General features: G+C 35.3%; 1 protein-coding gene across 2 annotated transcripts in view; it reads left to right on the top strand.

Annotated features, from left to right (window-relative positions):
• The window catches only part of TSC22D2 (TSC22 domain family member 2), a 50,726-nt gene extending 46,485 nt beyond the window's left edge, over window positions 1-4,241 (top strand). For both annotated transcript variants that reach the window (XM_060149635.1, XM_060149633.1), the window contains 2 exons: window positions 1,708-1,759; window positions 2,785-4,241. In XM_060149635.1, coding sequence (XP_060005618.1) covers window positions 1,708-1,759; window positions 2,785-3,045 — 313 coding nt within the window. In that variant the 3' untranslated portion in view covers window positions 3,046-4,241. The remainder of the gene's footprint in view (window positions 1-1,707; window positions 1,760-2,784) is intronic.
• Window positions 4,242-17,927: the final 13,686 nt, after the last annotated feature.

Here is a 17,927-nt window from a genome sequence, read left to right as displayed (position 1 = left end):
TTTGCTCATTAATATGTAAAACTGGTGTTAAAGTTAGCATTTAAGATATCCTATTTAAAACTGATGTGTTAAAAGAATTGAATGTATTTAAGTCATGAAATGACTAAAACTATTTCATTTTTTCCTTGACATAGAAGTAAAAAATAAAGTATAATCTAGGATTCTCAGGCAAATTCTGATCTAAATACCTATCACTATCTTTTTTGCCAAATCATGACCAGTGTTTGGTGAATTTATCTATGTGGTGTCTGAATTGAACTTTACATTAAAGTTTATATAGTTCTGTAGTTTTTAGTTACATGAAGCCATACTTTGCTGTCTACAAGCAGTTAAAGCCTAACATATATAAGTATTTATTAATGATCTATATATCCTTTCCAGTTATTAGGTATACAGAAGCCCCTTTTCATCTTAGCAACAGCAGCAAGAAGTGAAGTAGTATGCTGTAATTAATGTGCTTAATGCACAGATAAACAAGCTTAGTGTTTTCCACGCATTGACTCAGGATTTAAAAGTTCAAAGTCCACTGAGGCATTGACACCAGCCCCTTCATTTTACAGATGAAGAAACTGAGGTCCAGGGAAGTTAAATAGTTGATTACTGATGGTCATATAGGTAGTGAGTAGCAGAACCAGGATTATAACCAGATCTACTTAGATTATAATAAAAAAAGGCACCACTACATCAGACAGGATATTTCTGAGGCTCAGTCTGATAGAACATTGAGGGTCCACATCATCTAAAGCAAAATAGTCTTCAGATATATTAGCACCTAAATTTAGCACTACACACTAAATGAAGAGTATGTAGTAAAAGTTTTGTATAAAAGTGGTTTAAAGACCTCTTTTTGTATTGATACAGTAGATTAATATATCCGATTTATATTTACAAGAAAATCTAATAACTATTCTTTAAAGTTTACAAAAACACCAAGAAAAGGATATAGATCCTCACTACATACATGGGAAAATATAAACTGCCAAAAAGGACAATTATTCAACCTCCTGTGTCATTATCACAGAAATGATAAGGTGATATTTAAACTTGGGATGTACTTACCAGCTAGACTATTTCCAATTATTTCTAGGAAAAATTGGTCTAAACCACATACCTTAGTAGGTGATTTTTGCCAGCTAGTAAACTACAGTCAAAGCATACAGGTCTGCCAGAATGTTCAGTTCCTTGTTAACCAACCCTGCAAGTACTGCTTGCCCAAAAGCCCTCTGAATCATTTTTACAAGCCAGTTTTTAAAATTTAAAAACCAGACATTAAAATATAAAATCTGTAGTAGAAAAATCATCATCTGAATTTAATGCAATAAGTGACCACTGGAATTTCTACATGAAAGGCAATTAGAATATATAGTTGGTAAATGAAGAGATGTGGAGGGGGTACTGTTCATTCAAAATGTATCTTAAGTTCACTGAATTGAGAACTCCTGGATAGAATTGGGAGTTACTTTTTAAAGTAGCATATATATGTCATTGGCAAATTAGAAGTATTGAAACTACAAAGATTTTTACAAGCCATCTGTTTATTGAGATCATTTTCAAAATGAGAGCTCTGAGTATGAAATTCTGAGAATAGACTAATAATCTATTTTAAATTACTATTTTTGGTTTTAAGTAAAACACAATTATTTTAAGAGTTGGAAGGGAGCTTACATTTTTTAGAATAATTTAATGAAATATTCTAATTTTTTCCAGTGCATCTGGGGGAGGTGGTGTAGCCATTGACAACAAAATAGAACAAGCAATGGTAAGTAAAAATTTATAGTCCTCTCATTTCAGAGATTGTTGGGTTTCATCAGTTATAAAAAACAAATACCTAATTTCTTTAAACCAAGATGACCAAAGTGTATTTTTTGATAATGAGATTTGGTTGAAAATGCTAGAATGTTGAGAATTTTTAGTCTATAAATACCAGTGGAATAGATATTTCCCCTACTTGAACATGTTACATTTCATGCCATTTTGGGGAATATACATAATCAACATGCATTTGATCCCCTAAATATCTCAGCATCAAAAATAATTTAGAGACAAAAGACTAATAAAATGAAAACTTCAGCTGGAAATCTTTTCCATCCTTTGGTTATTTACAGTGACTCTTTTACTCAGCTTTAATAAATAGACTTGTTTCTGTTGATTCTGATTCTGATTTCTGCTATTACTATCAATTTTTTGGTTTTCTTAAAGATATTCTACTCATATTATTTAAAATATTTTGATTCAAGTTATTAAAACCATAGATAGATTATAAATAAAGGCCATTGGTCTCAAACTATTTTGTTTTTTAATCCTGAGGTTTTAAAGTTGGAAATTGCAGGTCACTTCATCTCTTAAAGCAGTACTATAACTAGTTTATTATTAGACAGTTTAATATCCTTTGTTCTCTTCGTCTGACGTCTAAATATATGATTTTAAACCTTTTTTTAAATTCTAATCTTATATTAATTGACAATTTAAGGAGCTGGTATTTTTTGAAATCACTCCAAACTTTGAAAATAAAATCCTGGGCTTGCTGCCCTAGTTGGGAGCTAGATTTTTTCCACCCCATCTTCCTTAGTGTCAATCAAGAAACAGTAGAAACATTAAAAGCAAGAGCAGGAAAACTATATAAATGTAGTTTAAATAAACTATATTTATAGTATAAATATAAATATATAAAACTATATAAATATAAAACTGCCTAATGTTTATAAGGCACCAGGTAGGCTAGAACCAAATAGCAACTCCTTTCCGTTTCACTCTTTTTGACATTCCTAATTTTGTTCTTCACAGGATCTGGTGAAAAGCCATTTGATGTATGCAGTAAGAGAAGAAGTGGAAGTTCTAAAGGAACAAATAAAAGAATTAGTTGAAAGAAACTCTTTACTTGAACGAGAAAATGCACTGTTAAAATCTCTTTCAAACAATGATCAGTTATCCCAACTCCCAGCCCAACAGGCCAATGCTGGTAGCACTTCTCAACAGCAAGCAGTGATAGCACAGCCTCCGCAGCCAACGCAGCCTCCGCAGCAGCCGAATGTGTCCTCAGCATAAAGCTTTCTTGCCTCATTAAGAAAAAAACTGAAAGCAATCTATCCTTGTGTGCCACTGGTGTTCTTTCCACTTTATACGAAAGCAAGTAGCCATGCTTCAGTTGTGTGTTTGGCCTTTTCAGTATTAGACAATCATTCTACAAGAGCTTTTCCTCTCTTTGAGATGTCATGCAGTGCTGTTGATGTCCAGTTTATGTCATCAGTACACAAGGAGAATAATAGATGGGGTGTATTAAAGAGAGCAAAGTTAGCATTTTACCTGGTGCGCACGAGTGGGGTCTTTTAAGAGCTTTGGTGGCTCTCCCATGTTTCCTATTATCCATGGATTTACCCTGAGCCTTCCTATCGCATTATAAATAACAGTTCATCTAAAGAGCCACTTTTCTTTCAATATCAGTAACATTTGCCTACATAAGTTTTCATTTATTTGTGTTTTATTTATTACAGGGCTGCTATTTTCATAATGTACATGAACAATGTCACAGAACTTTTTTAATTTTTTTGAATAATTATAAGTATCAGTAAAGGAATTGAAAGGCAGGATTGCATTTAATAGATGAAACGTTTAGGCAATAATTGAACAAAAGAATCCTGGCATATTTCTAACACTAATGGCAATTTACCTTCGGTATTTATTTTCAGTAGTAAAGACCCAGCTTGAATGTAAATTTTGTATAGTGTAAGTATGAAGAACATAGTGCAACTGTACAGGTAGTCACCAGTTATTGTGATATAATAAATAATTGGGCTATTTTGATGAAGAAAACTTTGTTCATTTGTTTCTACTTTCTAATAGAGAAATTGCCACGATTCCTCTGCTTTTTGACATTTCGTATGACTTTTTTTTCGGGTGGGAATAAAAAGCTGTGAAATTGTTCAACCTACTTTGTAACCAAAGAAGCAAAGCTGTGTAATGGAGTTTTGTTTTTTTTTGTTTGTTTTTTTTTTTATAATGCACATTCTTTATGTATTTTTATTTAGTGTTCTCTCGGTCACAATTTTCTTTGCTGTCTAGCATGATCTGCATGACCTATAATCTTTGAACCACTTTCGTACCTCATGTTTTTATCCAGCACTCTTATTGTAATATGTACTAGTCTGTGAACAATGTCAAATAAAAAAGAACGAACAGGTAGTATGGTGGAGCTGAGCTAGTGTACTATACACTAGTTGTAAAAAAAAAAAAAAAAAAAATAATGAAGTGAGCCATCTTTTTGTTCATTTAAAATGGTGTTTTGAATTTCGTATGCAGAAAACGTTTTGTTACATTGCGGATTTTAATGTATTTAATAAATGCAACATGCAGATTAAGTGCAGTGTATACTGAGTATTTAAATTAAAATGTACATTTCATAAATACAGTTTCAAGAGAAAGCATCATTTTGTGTATACTAACACATTAAGTATATGTCAGAAATTGATGTATAAATATATATTTTAACACATTTTCTGAAATTAAACTGCAGTTTTGTTGAAATATTTGGCTCTCATATGTGTTCAAAATTTAATTTGATTAGATTTGTATTTTCAGAGTTCCAAATATTCCTTCAATGAAAACCTATGTTATTAATGACTTAATGATGGTTCTTAAATTTTCCAAGTAAAATAATTTAAAGAATGCAAGAATGGTGAGCAATATTTGTACTCAATATTCATATTATGTCAATGACATTTAAGTAGGAAATCCTTGTCTACCAGAACTTTTACTTGAATTCAGAAAGGTGCCTGTAGAAATTAACATGCTCTGTATCTATAGCTAACTAGCTAATCAGGAGTTAATAAGAATCAATAGTTAGGTCTTTGCATTAAAAGAAGGTAAATAAGTGTTCTTTATCTATCTAAAATTAAAACTTAAGTCACAAACTAAATGCATAAAATCAGAGTGTACATGGGATTTCCAGTTATTTTATATTCTAGTTATGCTGCAGGATATATTCACTAAAAACACAATTTTAATGTTAATAGAACTAACTAAAGGAACTAAGTACTTAGGCTTGAAGAAGCAACCTAAAGATATGAAGTAAGATTTTTTAATAGAGCCATCCCACGTGAGCTAGAAAGTGAAACTTCCACGTTGGAATGTTAACCAAAAGGCTCACCGGGTGCACCCCTCAAGTGCGAACAGTGTGATATATAATACAGGTGGAAAAAAATGTATTAGAAAAGGTTGGGGTTTATGTGAAAATATAAATTTTGGTGTTGGGGGTAGAAAAACATTATAAATGCTAAAGTAATAGTCACAAAGGAAGTGATTAATATGCTTTAAATGGTAATTAAAAGCAATTATTACTACTTCTACATTTTAAAAAATCACAATAGAAGAGAAAACATGAATAGTTCACAGAAGAAGTAAACGGCAGTTTCTAAAGCTTCACCCTCTAGTAACCTAAGAAATACAAGTTCGCATTTAACAAATTATTTGTCCTTTAAATAGCAGGACCTAATGTAGAAAGGCAAGCTTTCCTGTGAACTTCTAGAAAGTAAGATGGCAAAATGTATCGAGCCTTAAAAAACTTTTCAACTTAATGACATGAGAAGATACTCAACTACTGGTGCCATGTTCAAAAAATGCAAAACTATAGTAGTTCCTGTCCTCTGCTTTCCCAACTCCCCCCCACCCCGCCGCTTCTCTTGTATGACCCATCCCCCACCATACAACCCCAAAAATAGCTGTGAAAGGAAGCCTGTACATCCAAACCTACTCTCATGAGGCATGCCCCCAATCCAAAGTCAGGAACAAACTTAAGGGTGGGAAAGCTATGTGCATTTCAGCATCAGATATACTGTATATTTGAAAACAACATCAAGCATTCCTCCAAATGATTAGTTTAGGATCTTAAGTAAATTTCAGTTTTTCCTCAGATATTTAGGGTCTCTAGTTAGCTGGAATATTAATTTATTGAGATGCCAATTTGGGAGCACAGTCTTGTATGAATGCCATCTGTAATTTTCTCAGTGAAATGCTCATAGACCAAGGTGCCACATAAGTGTTCTGTTGGTTTACTTCAACCAACCACAAGATCATAGGTAGAAAATATTTCTGATGCGGCAATGTGTCTTCAGTACAAACCTAATTTTCCCCAAAGAAAAATCATTTCAAGTAGCTACAATGTGATTTTATAGCTTGATATACACCTCCCTCCCCCCAAGAAATAGAGCGATTGTGAGATATTAAATATATGGTTCCTCTCATAATTTTTTGTTCAAAAATAGCTGGATATTTCCGATGTGCTGAGCTAAGCATAAATAAGTATAAAAACAGGAATGCTTTACCATCAAGCCCTCAGCGATGGGTAATTAAAACTTCGATTATTCACAAAGAATTGTCACAGGTCAGAGATTAGGGTATTTCTCCAAGTTCCAAACCATAGTCACTTCTGGACGTTTAAAAAAACGGGAAGTGGGGAGGGTGGGCGCAGTATCCTTCCAATTAAAGTAACCAAAATACCTGTTCATGAGAATTCATCCTTGTAGAGCCAGAAATAAAATATCACCTAATTTTCTAGAAACCAATTTCTAAGATGGTCGGAAGTCACATATTTTAAAGGAAGATTTATAGCTCAGTGGCAGGCATTTAGTGACATGACTCAATTCTCTTCAATAATCCTTTAAAAGGACAAAGCCCAGCCCTCAAGTTTCAGAGTTTAATTAAGGATATAGACAAACGAATAGATACGATGCAATAATAAAGGCTTGTTATACACAGTCAAGGATGGCTTTGTTAGGGAAGGTTTCTTCAAGGAGGTGACACGTGAGTCTTGAAGGTCGCAAAAGTAAAAGTGCTCAGAGGCTTAAAGGAGAGCATAAGCAAAGCTCCTTGAGAAGCCACAGAACTGTTCCACAGGAGGCACGCAGGCAATGACTGTCTCACTCACCTGAGTAGTTTGGCATCAATTCGGAAAACAGGAATGATTTATTGAATGATTTTAAGCAATGGGATTGTAATCAGAATTGCATTTCAGAAAAATTAATCATTCCAGTGGCACATGAGAGGTAGTTGGAGAGCTAAAACTAGAAACTGAGAAATAATTTGGGAGAGACAATCCAGAACAGAAATGATGGATAGGCAAAATTATATAGGCAATCTTGGTTCATGAAGGAAGTTTGTCTTGAGTTCTTCTGTACCATTTTTCTCTCCACGGTGAACATTCCATTCCCAGCATCAGGTACCTGTTACTTCTTGCTCCAAGGAAAGATCAGAGAACTCCAAGTCTTAGAAAGTTTAAGACTTTTCCTTCCAACAGCCATATATCTCTATGAAACGAAAGCCTTTGTTTCCTGTTAAAGGAATTTCAAGAATTTAGCAAAGGGGTAGGGGGGACTAGAGGAGGCTTAGCTGTCCCTTTATGCCTCTGTGTAAATCCAGCCCTAAAGGTAAACCAAATTTAGTCCTTTTATAGTGGATTAGGATTAGAATGGCCCAGAAGCATGAATTCAAAGTCTGCCCCTCAGAGTTAGCCCTTCCTCCCAAGAAAGGATAATACGGGTTCTAGCCCCGCTGCAGATATTGACAGCCCGTCAGAACAGGTTTTGCTAGGCTTTAACCTTTCATTCTTTGACACAATTCAGAAGGTTTCTTTCTGCCCTATAAGCCCCCTGCGTAAGCAAAACTGGACCTTTTCTCCCACCTCCTCCTGCCTGGTAATCCATGTTTTTATTTTCTAGCAATACTAACAGTGTATTATTTAGTGATGTGTATTTGCATCCTATTTTTCCCTTTTTGAAGTTCCAGTATGCATTCCTGTTTCATATATTTCTCTACCAGTTCACAGAATTTTTAATGGTAAAATCTGTTCTTTAAATGCAAGTATTCCTTTCGTCAGTAGAGAGATTACTGTAAAGTGTAGTTTAACGATTTCCTCAGTGGTCTACAATTAGGCTGACGTGCTGTGTTCACAAATAAAAATGCTAAGTGAGGCACTATACAAAGTAAGTTAAAGGTCAGAGACATCCTTTTTTTTTAAGAGAATCATCAAAAATAAAAGCAAGACAGTCTTTCAGGATTGATGATGGTAAGGTAAGGAGCTGGCATGTTGCACTGGTACAATTTACTTGGTCACAGAATTTGCTCACCACACTTGGGTGGTGAGCTAGCTTTATTTTTCCTTCTCCTCACCAGGGGAACTGAGAGTTTAAGTAGTTTGGGGAATTTTCCCATAGTCTAATGTCTTGTGTTGAGCTGTAAAACAGAGCAGGAAGTTTATGGGCTAAGGCATTACCCATGAAAGCCAAAGCTACCCCTTTGAAAGAAGGAAGGAAAAGGTGTGCTAACTCACATCATAAAAATAACTGAATTTTAAAATGCGGCAAATGTCACACTTCTACTTTCCTATAAAAAAAGTTAAGTTTACCTTCTTTATTTCCTTCTTTTGCATGTCTGAGATATTTCTGTATAACAACTGTAAAGTATGCTTGCCCACTGCAATCCAGAATGTTTTCCAGATCACAGTTCTTACTGTCATTTAACAGGCAAGCAACATACCTATACATAGATCATACCTGAGGAAGTCCACGAACAGCAAGGGAACATTTTTCTCACACTTGGGCATGGATTATCAGGTCAGTGTCTAAATCTAGCGTTCCTACTTTTAAAAAAGAAAAAAATATATATATATATATAAAATTTAATCAGATGGGCAGAAAAAAATAAATATGTATAATTTCGTGATGCCCCTGAAGTAAAGGTTTTGTTTTTGAGAAGCTTGAGTTTTATTTTTTATTTTATAGAAACATTGTTGAAATGCAGTTCAATTCTATTTCAGTTCAGGGTGTGCACCCTGTACTGGATGTTTGGGGATAGAAAGATGAATGAGACATGATTTGTGCACTCCAGGGGCTCATGGTCCAATGTAAAAGTAAAAGCTAGAGTGTCACATTGTTTTTTTCAAAGTATATGTCACCGTTTGTGGACCTCAGATCATTTGTTGAATGAAAGGTTCTTATAAATGAACAGTAATATTGCCGTGCCACGTGATACCATTTGACATTGCCAAGAAAAAACTTTAAATCACCAAAAAGCTTTAACATCAAATACTTCTAGAAAGAGGGGAGCTGGTAAAAAGGATTCCATCTCTATATTTAGCCTGTGAGGTGTCCCCTAAAAAAAAAAGAACTAATCTTAAAGACAAGTTTACACATTTCTTAATACTCTGTTTGTAGATAACAGAACTGATTTAATTGAATAGAATTTGTGTGTTATGAATTACATCATCGACTGTCTCATGAGGAATACATTCATTATCTTGGCTGATAAAATCAGCTACCATTCAATGAACCAAGTTAAGAATAACTCAGGTACCTGATGCCAAAATTAAATCTGATAAAGCTGAGAATCCAGAAACGAACACAAATATATATTGAGTAAATGATGAAAGTGACATTTCAAATCAATAAGGGAAGAATGGATTATTCAACAACTAGTATTAAGACCACATAACCACTTGGGAAAAACAATTTTAGATCTCTAACTCACAAAAATTAAATTCCAGCCAGACTAGCAGTGAGCCTTATGCTTTTTGGTCACATACTCCTTTTAGAAATATCCTTGTGAAAACGCACGTGAGCAAAAAGTTTTACAAATAGGTTATGAAGAGATGCCCAACTTTAGCAAAATAAGGGAAATGCACATTGAAACACAAGAAACTGTCTCAGATCCAATTGGCAAGTATTTAAGATAAATATGAATCAAGAGTGTGGGGAAACAGGAATCCTACATTGCTGGTGAGCATATAAATTAGCATGGCCACTTTTAAAGGCAGCTGAGTGGTATCCATTACAATTGTAAATTCACATGCCCTGTGACCCAATAATTCCAATTTTTAATGAAACACACTTTACACATTTTTGTTCACAAGGTGGCTTGTATAATGATGACTGTTGTACCTTTGGTTGTAATAATATAAAATTGGAAAAACCAAAATATGCCTCAAGGGGACGGAGCATGGTACATGTTATAAAATACTAGGCATCAATGAAAAAGGAGAGTCCTACATGCACTGACATGAGATGATCTCTAAGATACAATGTTAAATTTTTTTAAAGTTTAGGGGACAATGGAAGGACAATACATGAAATCCACAAGATACCATTGATGTTAAAAAACATACCACATCCATTCACATACACAAATACTGTATAGTGTACATCTTAAGTACCTAATTGTGTATTATAAAAATGTACAGAGAAGCTCTGGAAGGGTACTAACCAAACTGTTCACAGTAGTTTGGTGGAGTGCATTAGCTTTACCTGTAATGTCTGATGTTTTTGAGTATGCATTCATGTATTGTTTGTGTAATGACAAATTAATAAATTAGAAATAAAATCAAATAGAAGGTGTTCTCTTCTTGTCGCTGCTAAAGTCTCCCGTGGTACTCTGGATCTTATCATCTTCAGCCTTCTCTCCTCCCCACGATTGTTTATCCCCCTCTCTCCCATTCCTTCTACTTGGCTCTCTTCTGGCTTCATCACATCAGTGCGCACAGAGGCTGGGAATGTGCCCCCTCCACTTGCTTTTTCTGTTCCTTCTGCCTTTCTACTTTGTTCTCTTCTGCTCACCACATGTCACATGCAATCTGGTTGGGGTCCCCATTGTGACCCCAACCATTCTTGTCATGGTCACCAATGGTCACTTTTCTACTACAGTCATTCCATTCAATACGTTTCATTCTTATCTTATTGAACTGTTTGACCTAATTTCAGTTTCTTATCACTTGTTTAGTCTAGTAGATATTTTCTACCTCTTCGTTTTCCTCCTTTGCATTTTTGTAGGGGTTTCTCTTGTATATATATATGGCTGAATTTTTTTTAACCCAATCTGTCTTTGTTTTTGGTTTTTTTTTGGCGGGGGAGGTGGGGCCCGCTCTGCACAGCTTGCAGGATCTTGGTTCCCTGACCAGGGATCAAACCGGGGCCCCCTGCAGTGGAAGTGTGGAGTCCTAACCACTGGACCACCAGGGAAGTCCCCAATCCGTCTTTTAATAGATTAATTATCTGATCCCATCTATTATCATTACTGGTACATTTGGATATATTTCTGCCATCTTGTTTTGTGTTTTCTCCTTGAAATGCTTTTTAGATTCCCCCCCCTCCTTTTTTCCCTTTTCCTGTCTTTTAATTGATTGTTTTCTTATTCATTTTTTATCTCCTCTAATGGTTGGGAGTTATACATTCTATGTCCATTCTTCCGGTGGTTTATCTTACATTTTTTTATCATTGTTTTGTGGAAATTTTCAATTATGTACAAAAGTAAAGAGTATAATGAATTCCTACATACCTATCACCCAGCTTAAACAGTTATCTAATCTTGTATTATTTACACTTGCACCCATTTCCCCCATGATCCTCTGGATTATATTGAAAGAAATTCAAGATATCGTAACACTTAACATATTTCTAAAATATAACATTTCTAAAACATAAGGTTTCTTTTTAAAAAGAAATAACCATAATAGTATTATCCCACTACAAAATTGACAATAATTCATTAATATCATTAAAAATAGAGTTAATGTCTGTTTTCCCCACTTGTCTTAAATTTTTTCATAGTGCATTTGTTTGAATTCTAATCAAAATAATGTCCATACATTGCAATTGGTTTGTATGCCTTTTAAGTCTCTTTTAACCTACAGACTCCTCACTCCCCTCTTTTTCTCTTGAAATTCTTTAAAAATCAGAGTTTTTTGTCCAGCAGCTTTCCCCAAGTCCAAGTTTTCCTGATTGCGTTCTTGTAGAGACATCTACCCTTGTATTTCCAATAAATTAGTAAGATCTAGGAGCTTAATCAGATTTGGGTTCATATTTTGTCAAGATTAATTCATCAGTGGTGGTGTATACTTCCATCACATAAAGTCTGCTGTCTCTATTTTGTGATTTCGGCAGCCTTGATAAGCAGTACCTAGACCCATTAGCCTATTAATTCTCTCATTCCTTCTCACTCATTAGCAAAACACTTCTCTAAAGAGAAAATTGCCCTTTTCAGTTATTCAGTGACCCTGAGGTACAGTTCGTATAAGGAATACAGGGACTTAATTCTTTCCTTTTATTTCTCAGTTTTCAAAATAATAAGCTGAGTGTCTAGAAAGGAATAAAAATAAATAAGGAGTGATTGAGGAAGACTTCCTCAGATATTTTATTCTGAGAAGAAGGAAGGGAAAATAAAGTGAGTTGATTTGGGATGGTATATTTCAGGTGTTGGTAGGGAGAAACCAGGAAATAATAACCCCAAAAAGTTGAGGATGGGAAATGGCAACCTGAAGACTTGTCTGTTTACAGCTGAGTCTGGAAGTAACTTCTGAGTCAAGAGTACCTTGAGGGAATGCGGGAAGGAAGCCTGTATCTGGGCAGAGTCGGGGCTGGTTCAGAAGCAGCAACAGCGACCAGAAAAAGCAGGTCAGGGTGCCCTGAGGATCCAGGGAGTAAAGAGTTACACAAACGAGCAATGGATTATTGTGTGCTTAGTCTCTGCCAAATGGAGACTGGAGATACTCCTCTTACAAGCTGACAACAAGCCAGGAAGTTTCCTAAGAAACACAGCATGGGATGGGTAACACTTAGCTTATGCAGCACTACTTCTAAGCAAGGCAATGAAGATCCAAAACACTGGTACCCAAGTGTTCTATTTATCGCCTTTGTTAACCGTGTCTTGACTCTCCTCGAAGATCAGCTTCTTTATCATTTTTATGGTCTTGCCCCCGACACAAGAAAAGGCTTCTTCAGTGTTGAGACATGAGCTTAAGAACCTCCTAGTAACCACTCCTCCCATCTACCTTTCTTCAGCCCACCTTCCTCTCCTCTCTCCCCACCCCACCTTGCCCCCTGTTGACTGTCCTTGGTAAACACTCATTGGGAAAGATTGAGAAGGAACCTCTTCCCAGGAATATCAGCCGTTTTTAAAATTGGGCTCTTGAAGTCTACCCTGTCCTGCTCTCCAGAGAGAATGAACAAGTGAAAACAGCAGCAGCTGCAGAAACATGGCCAGCCCCTGGCTTCCAGCGGCCTTGAGTTCCAAACCTGTGAGTCTTGGCTTTTTCCCTGCCTGCAGCTTCCTGAACCCATCCAGTTCAGCATTAGGTAATGGCTGTGATGACAGCTGACTCATCTGGGAATGCAGTTTTCCTGGAGGTTTCCTCTGCTCAGATAATCACACCTTGGGAGAAAAAAACTGGTTAACAGAGTCTTCTACCGCTGGATATTCAAGAATGTTGGCACAGGGGGAGGAGTCTCAGGGGAGGAGGAGAAAGGACATCAGGGTTCTGGGACCAACATATGGGACATAAAGTAAATACTCCAAAAAACGTGGGGCAGGAGGGTACCATTGCTTAGAGCCAGAAGCTGACTGGTATATAACTGAATGAGAATCCCTCCTTTGCCTTTGATAGCTGGGGACCTTCAAACCCGGTTGCCCTCAAAGGTAAGATCTGTGAGAGCAGGGTCTTCTGCTTTTTTATTCACAGTTGTACTCCTGGTACCTAATACTATTACTAAATGGATGAATGAATGAGGGTTCGCACTTAGGTTACACATTCTTTCTTCTTGAGTTTTCTGATCTGTAAATGTAGCCTGAGATACCAAGTCATAGGTGTGTTGTGAGGATAAAACAAGATGAAATATGCACATTGCTTAACTGGGACCTGGCCCATAGTGAGCAAGCAGTAAATGCTTACTCTCGTTTTCATTTTTTCCTCTTCCTAGGCCATGCTGTCTTTCCTCATCACTTCTTGACCAACAGCTTTAGGAAAAGATTGGGTGATTTTTAGGACCTGGGAATAGCACCTATGATAATAGAGGTCACCTAGATAAGTTAAACCATCTCCTCCAAAATCTTTTCCCCCCTTTATCTCATTAGATCCTCACAACTATCCTTGTAAGTTTGGGGAAAGCAAATATTTTTCTCATTTGACAGATAGGGAAACAGGTTTAGAGAATCCAGAGAGCTTGTAATCTGCCCAAGATCTCAGATCTGGTTAGTGGTAGAACTAGATTCCAGGCTCTGGAGCAAAACCATATCCCATGTTTTTCTCCCCATTGTACTCAAGTGAGTTAGAGGTCACAGGAAGAAAAAACTTTTCTAGAACGAATTATGTTGAAGATTTACACAAATTATTCCTATTCATTGATTCATCTATTTGATTTCATTGAGGCAGCTCTGTGATCACATCTGTGATTCAGAAGATGGCCACGTGGGATGGGTAAAATGAACAATATATGACGATATATATCCTCCTTAGATGAAGAAAGGTAAGTCACCATCCATAGAATACCAACCACTCTGCAATCGGCTTACTGATAGCTGATTTGTTCAGCCTCAGTGCAGCAGAGGGGTACTGACTATTGTTTATTTGTTTGAAGTGTGAATTTTCTTAAGTAGCACATACTCATTAAAAAAATTCCAATGAAGAAGCTTACCTTTAAAAAAAAAAGTCAAAATACCCTCTCCCTACTCATCCTCAACCCCACTCTGCAGAGTTAATCTTTGCTAACAGTTTTCTCTGCATATAATTAAGCTACATATGCATACACACATTTTGTGGGGTTTTTTAAACATAAATGGGATCATACTAAATATACTCTTCTTCAACAAAGAAGCATTTTATAAGTAGTAACTATCAAACCTAGCACAGATATGGTAAATAATCACCTTCATTTATTTATGATGGGAGTCAAACATCATAAAATACCTTTTTATGTGATTCTTTTTATTTATTTATTTTTAATTGAGCTGTAATTGATATATAACATTATATTTCACTGATTCAGTATTTGTATATATTGCAAAGTTACCACCATAATAAGTCTAGTTAACACCCATCACCATACATAGTTACAAAATTTTTATTCCTGTGATGATGACTTTTAAGATTTACTACTCTCTTAGTAACTTGCAAATATGCATTACAGTATTATTAACTATAGCTATTTGATGTGTTATTAGAACAGAAACTCAGTTCCCTAACACCAAAGCCCAGATTTCCTTTAGGCTCCAAATATATTGATATTCTAATGATAAGATATCAAAAGTCTATATTTCTTTTATTTCAACCCCTTCCCCTCTATTCCACTTAGCTACACAACCACCTGCCTCCAGGTGAAAAACTGAGTGGATAAAAAAGCAAAAATAGCGAGAATCTCGGTGCTCCCGGGAGACTACTCAAAGCATTTAAAATAGTTCTAACTTTAACACCTTTTAACCAACTATACTGAAGTGTAACCTGTACAATAAAATACACCCTCTTAAATAAAGAGTTTGATGAGTTTTGACAAGTATACATCGTCATGTAACCACAACCACAGTCAAGATGAAGAGTGGTTCTCTCACCATAAAAATTCCTTCCTGTCCCTTTGCAGTTGAGTCCTACCCATCCCCTGCCCCTGAGCTGTTTCTTGTTGTTTGGGTTTTAGGAAGGTTGTTTTTATTGTTGTTTTGGTTTGGTTTTGGTTTTTTGAAATTTTAGATTTCCCTTATGTTAAACTTCATATAAATGGAGTTATGCAGAATTAATCTTTTGAACCTGGTTTCTTTTGCTCATTGCAATATTTTTGGAAATTCATATGTGTTGCTCTATCAGTAATTCATTCCTTTGCATCACTGAGTACATACAACACAGTGCATCCATTCAGTGATAATGAGTAATTGGGCTGCTTCCTATTTGGAGCTGTTATGAATAAAGCTGCATGAACATTTGTGTCCAAGTCTTCGTATGGATATATTGTTTCCATTTCTCTTGGATAAATACCCAGGAATGTTTCATATGGTGAATATATAGTTCTCTTGATTTTTAAAACGGCAAAGTGTTTTCCAAAGTGTTTACATGTTTTACTTTCTCACTGAGCGTTCCAGTTCTCCACATCCTTGTGAGGACTTAGTACTGTCACTCTTTAATTTTAGACTTCAAAGAAGTATGTAGTGGTATTTCATTGTGATTTTAATTTGCATTTCCCTTATAACTAATGATGCTGAGCATCTTTTCATGTGTTTATTGGCCATGAATATATCTTTTGTGAAGTATCTCTGCAAATCTTTTGCCCATTTTTACTAGCTTGTTTGATTTCTTATCATTTAAGTTGTAAGATATCTTTGTATATTCTGTATACAATCTTTTGTTAGATATAGGTATTGCAAATATTTTCTCCCAGCCTGTGACTTGTCTTTTCATTTTGAGCAGAATATTTTAATTTGATGAAGTACAGTTTATCAAAATTTTCTTTTATGGTTCATGTTCTTTCAGTCTAAGCTAAGAAATCTTTGCCTACCCCATAGTCATGAAGATTTTCTCCTTTGTTCTCTTCTAGAATTTTTATATATTTAGCTTTTATATTTAGGTCAGTGATCCATTTTGATTTAATTTTTGTATATAGTAAGAGGTAAGAGCTTGAATTTACCCTTTTGCATATGGATTCCAATTGAAAACATTATCCTTTCCCTGTAGAATCTCAGCATCTTAGTCAAAAATTGGTTGACTATAGATGTAAAACCCTTACAATGTAAACATAACCCTTAATTCTGTTCCATCGACCTATGTGTCTATCTTTTTGCAAGTACTGTACTCTCGATTTCTGTAGCTTTATAGCAAGTTCTTTTTTTCCAAAGGCCATCCTTGTATTGTTGATTTATAATGTGTTAATTGCTCTGTATAGCAAAATGATTCAATTATGCATATGTATACATTCTTTTTACATATATATTCTTTTCCATTATGGTTTATCATAGGATATTAAATATAGTTCTCTGTGCTATACAATAGGACCTTGTTGTTTGCAAGTTTTAAAATAGGATAATTTAAGTTCTCAAATTTCTTCTTTTTTTAAAAAAAATCATTTTGGCTATTCTGAGTTCTTTACATTTCCATTTAAAATTCAGAATCAGTTTGTCAATTTCTACCCAAAAAACAAGTCTGATGAGATTTTGATGGGCTTTATTAAACATGTAGACCAAGTTAGGGAGAAATACCATCTATGAACATGGAATTCCTCTCCATTTATTTAAATCTTCATCTTACCAATATTTTGTACTTCTCAGTGTACAGTTCTTATGCGTCTCTTGAAAAATTTATTCCTAATTACTCTTTCTGAGGCTTTTGTGAATGGAATTTTTTTCAAGATCAATTTCAGATTGCTCTCTACTATATAGAAATATAATTAATTTTTGTTTATTGATCTTATACCTTGTAACCTTGTTGAACTCATTTATTAGTTTTAGCAGTGTGTGTGTATGTGTTTGGGAGGTGGGTGGGTTTCTTAGGATTTTCTACATACAGGCCTATGTCATCTGCAAATACAGACAGTTTTACTTCTTCTTTTACAGTCTGAATGCCATTAATTAATTATTTTATTTATTGCACTGACCAGAACATCTAGTAAAATGTTGAAGAGAAGAGGATATCTTTGTCTTATTTCTGATCATAGGGGAGAAACTTTCAGTCTTTCATGATTAAGTATATTGTTAGCTGTGACTTTTTTTGTAGACGTCCTTTTTTCTTAAAAAAAAAAAGAGCCCTTTATATTTTCTATTTCCCTCTTCATTATATTAACATTCTCGGCAATCCTTGTGTATATTTGTAATAGCTAAAGTGCTTACCTGCTATTTTCCATTGTTCATCCTTTCTGGGTTTGATTCTTTTTTTTTTTTAATTCACTTTTTTTTAAATTAATTAATTAATTTAGTTTTGGCTGTGTTGGGTCTTCGTTGCTGCGCGCGGGCTTTCTCTAGTTGTGCAAGCGGGGCTACTCTTCGTTGCGGTGCGCGGGCTTCTCATTGCAGTGGCTTCTCTTGTGGAGCATGGGCTCTAGGTGCACAGGCTTCAGTAATTGTGGCACACGGGCTCAGTAGTTGTGGCTCGTGGGCTCTAGAGCGCAGGCTCAGTAGTTGTGGCGCTCGGGCTTAGTGGG

Source organism: Lagenorhynchus albirostris, chromosome 5 (genome assembly GCF_949774975.1).
Source record: "Lagenorhynchus albirostris chromosome 5, mLagAlb1.1, whole genome shotgun sequence".
Classification (NCBI taxonomy): Eukaryota; Metazoa; Chordata; class Mammalia; order Artiodactyla; family Delphinidae; genus Lagenorhynchus; species Lagenorhynchus albirostris.
This window is presented reverse-complemented; position numbering and strand designations above follow the sequence as displayed.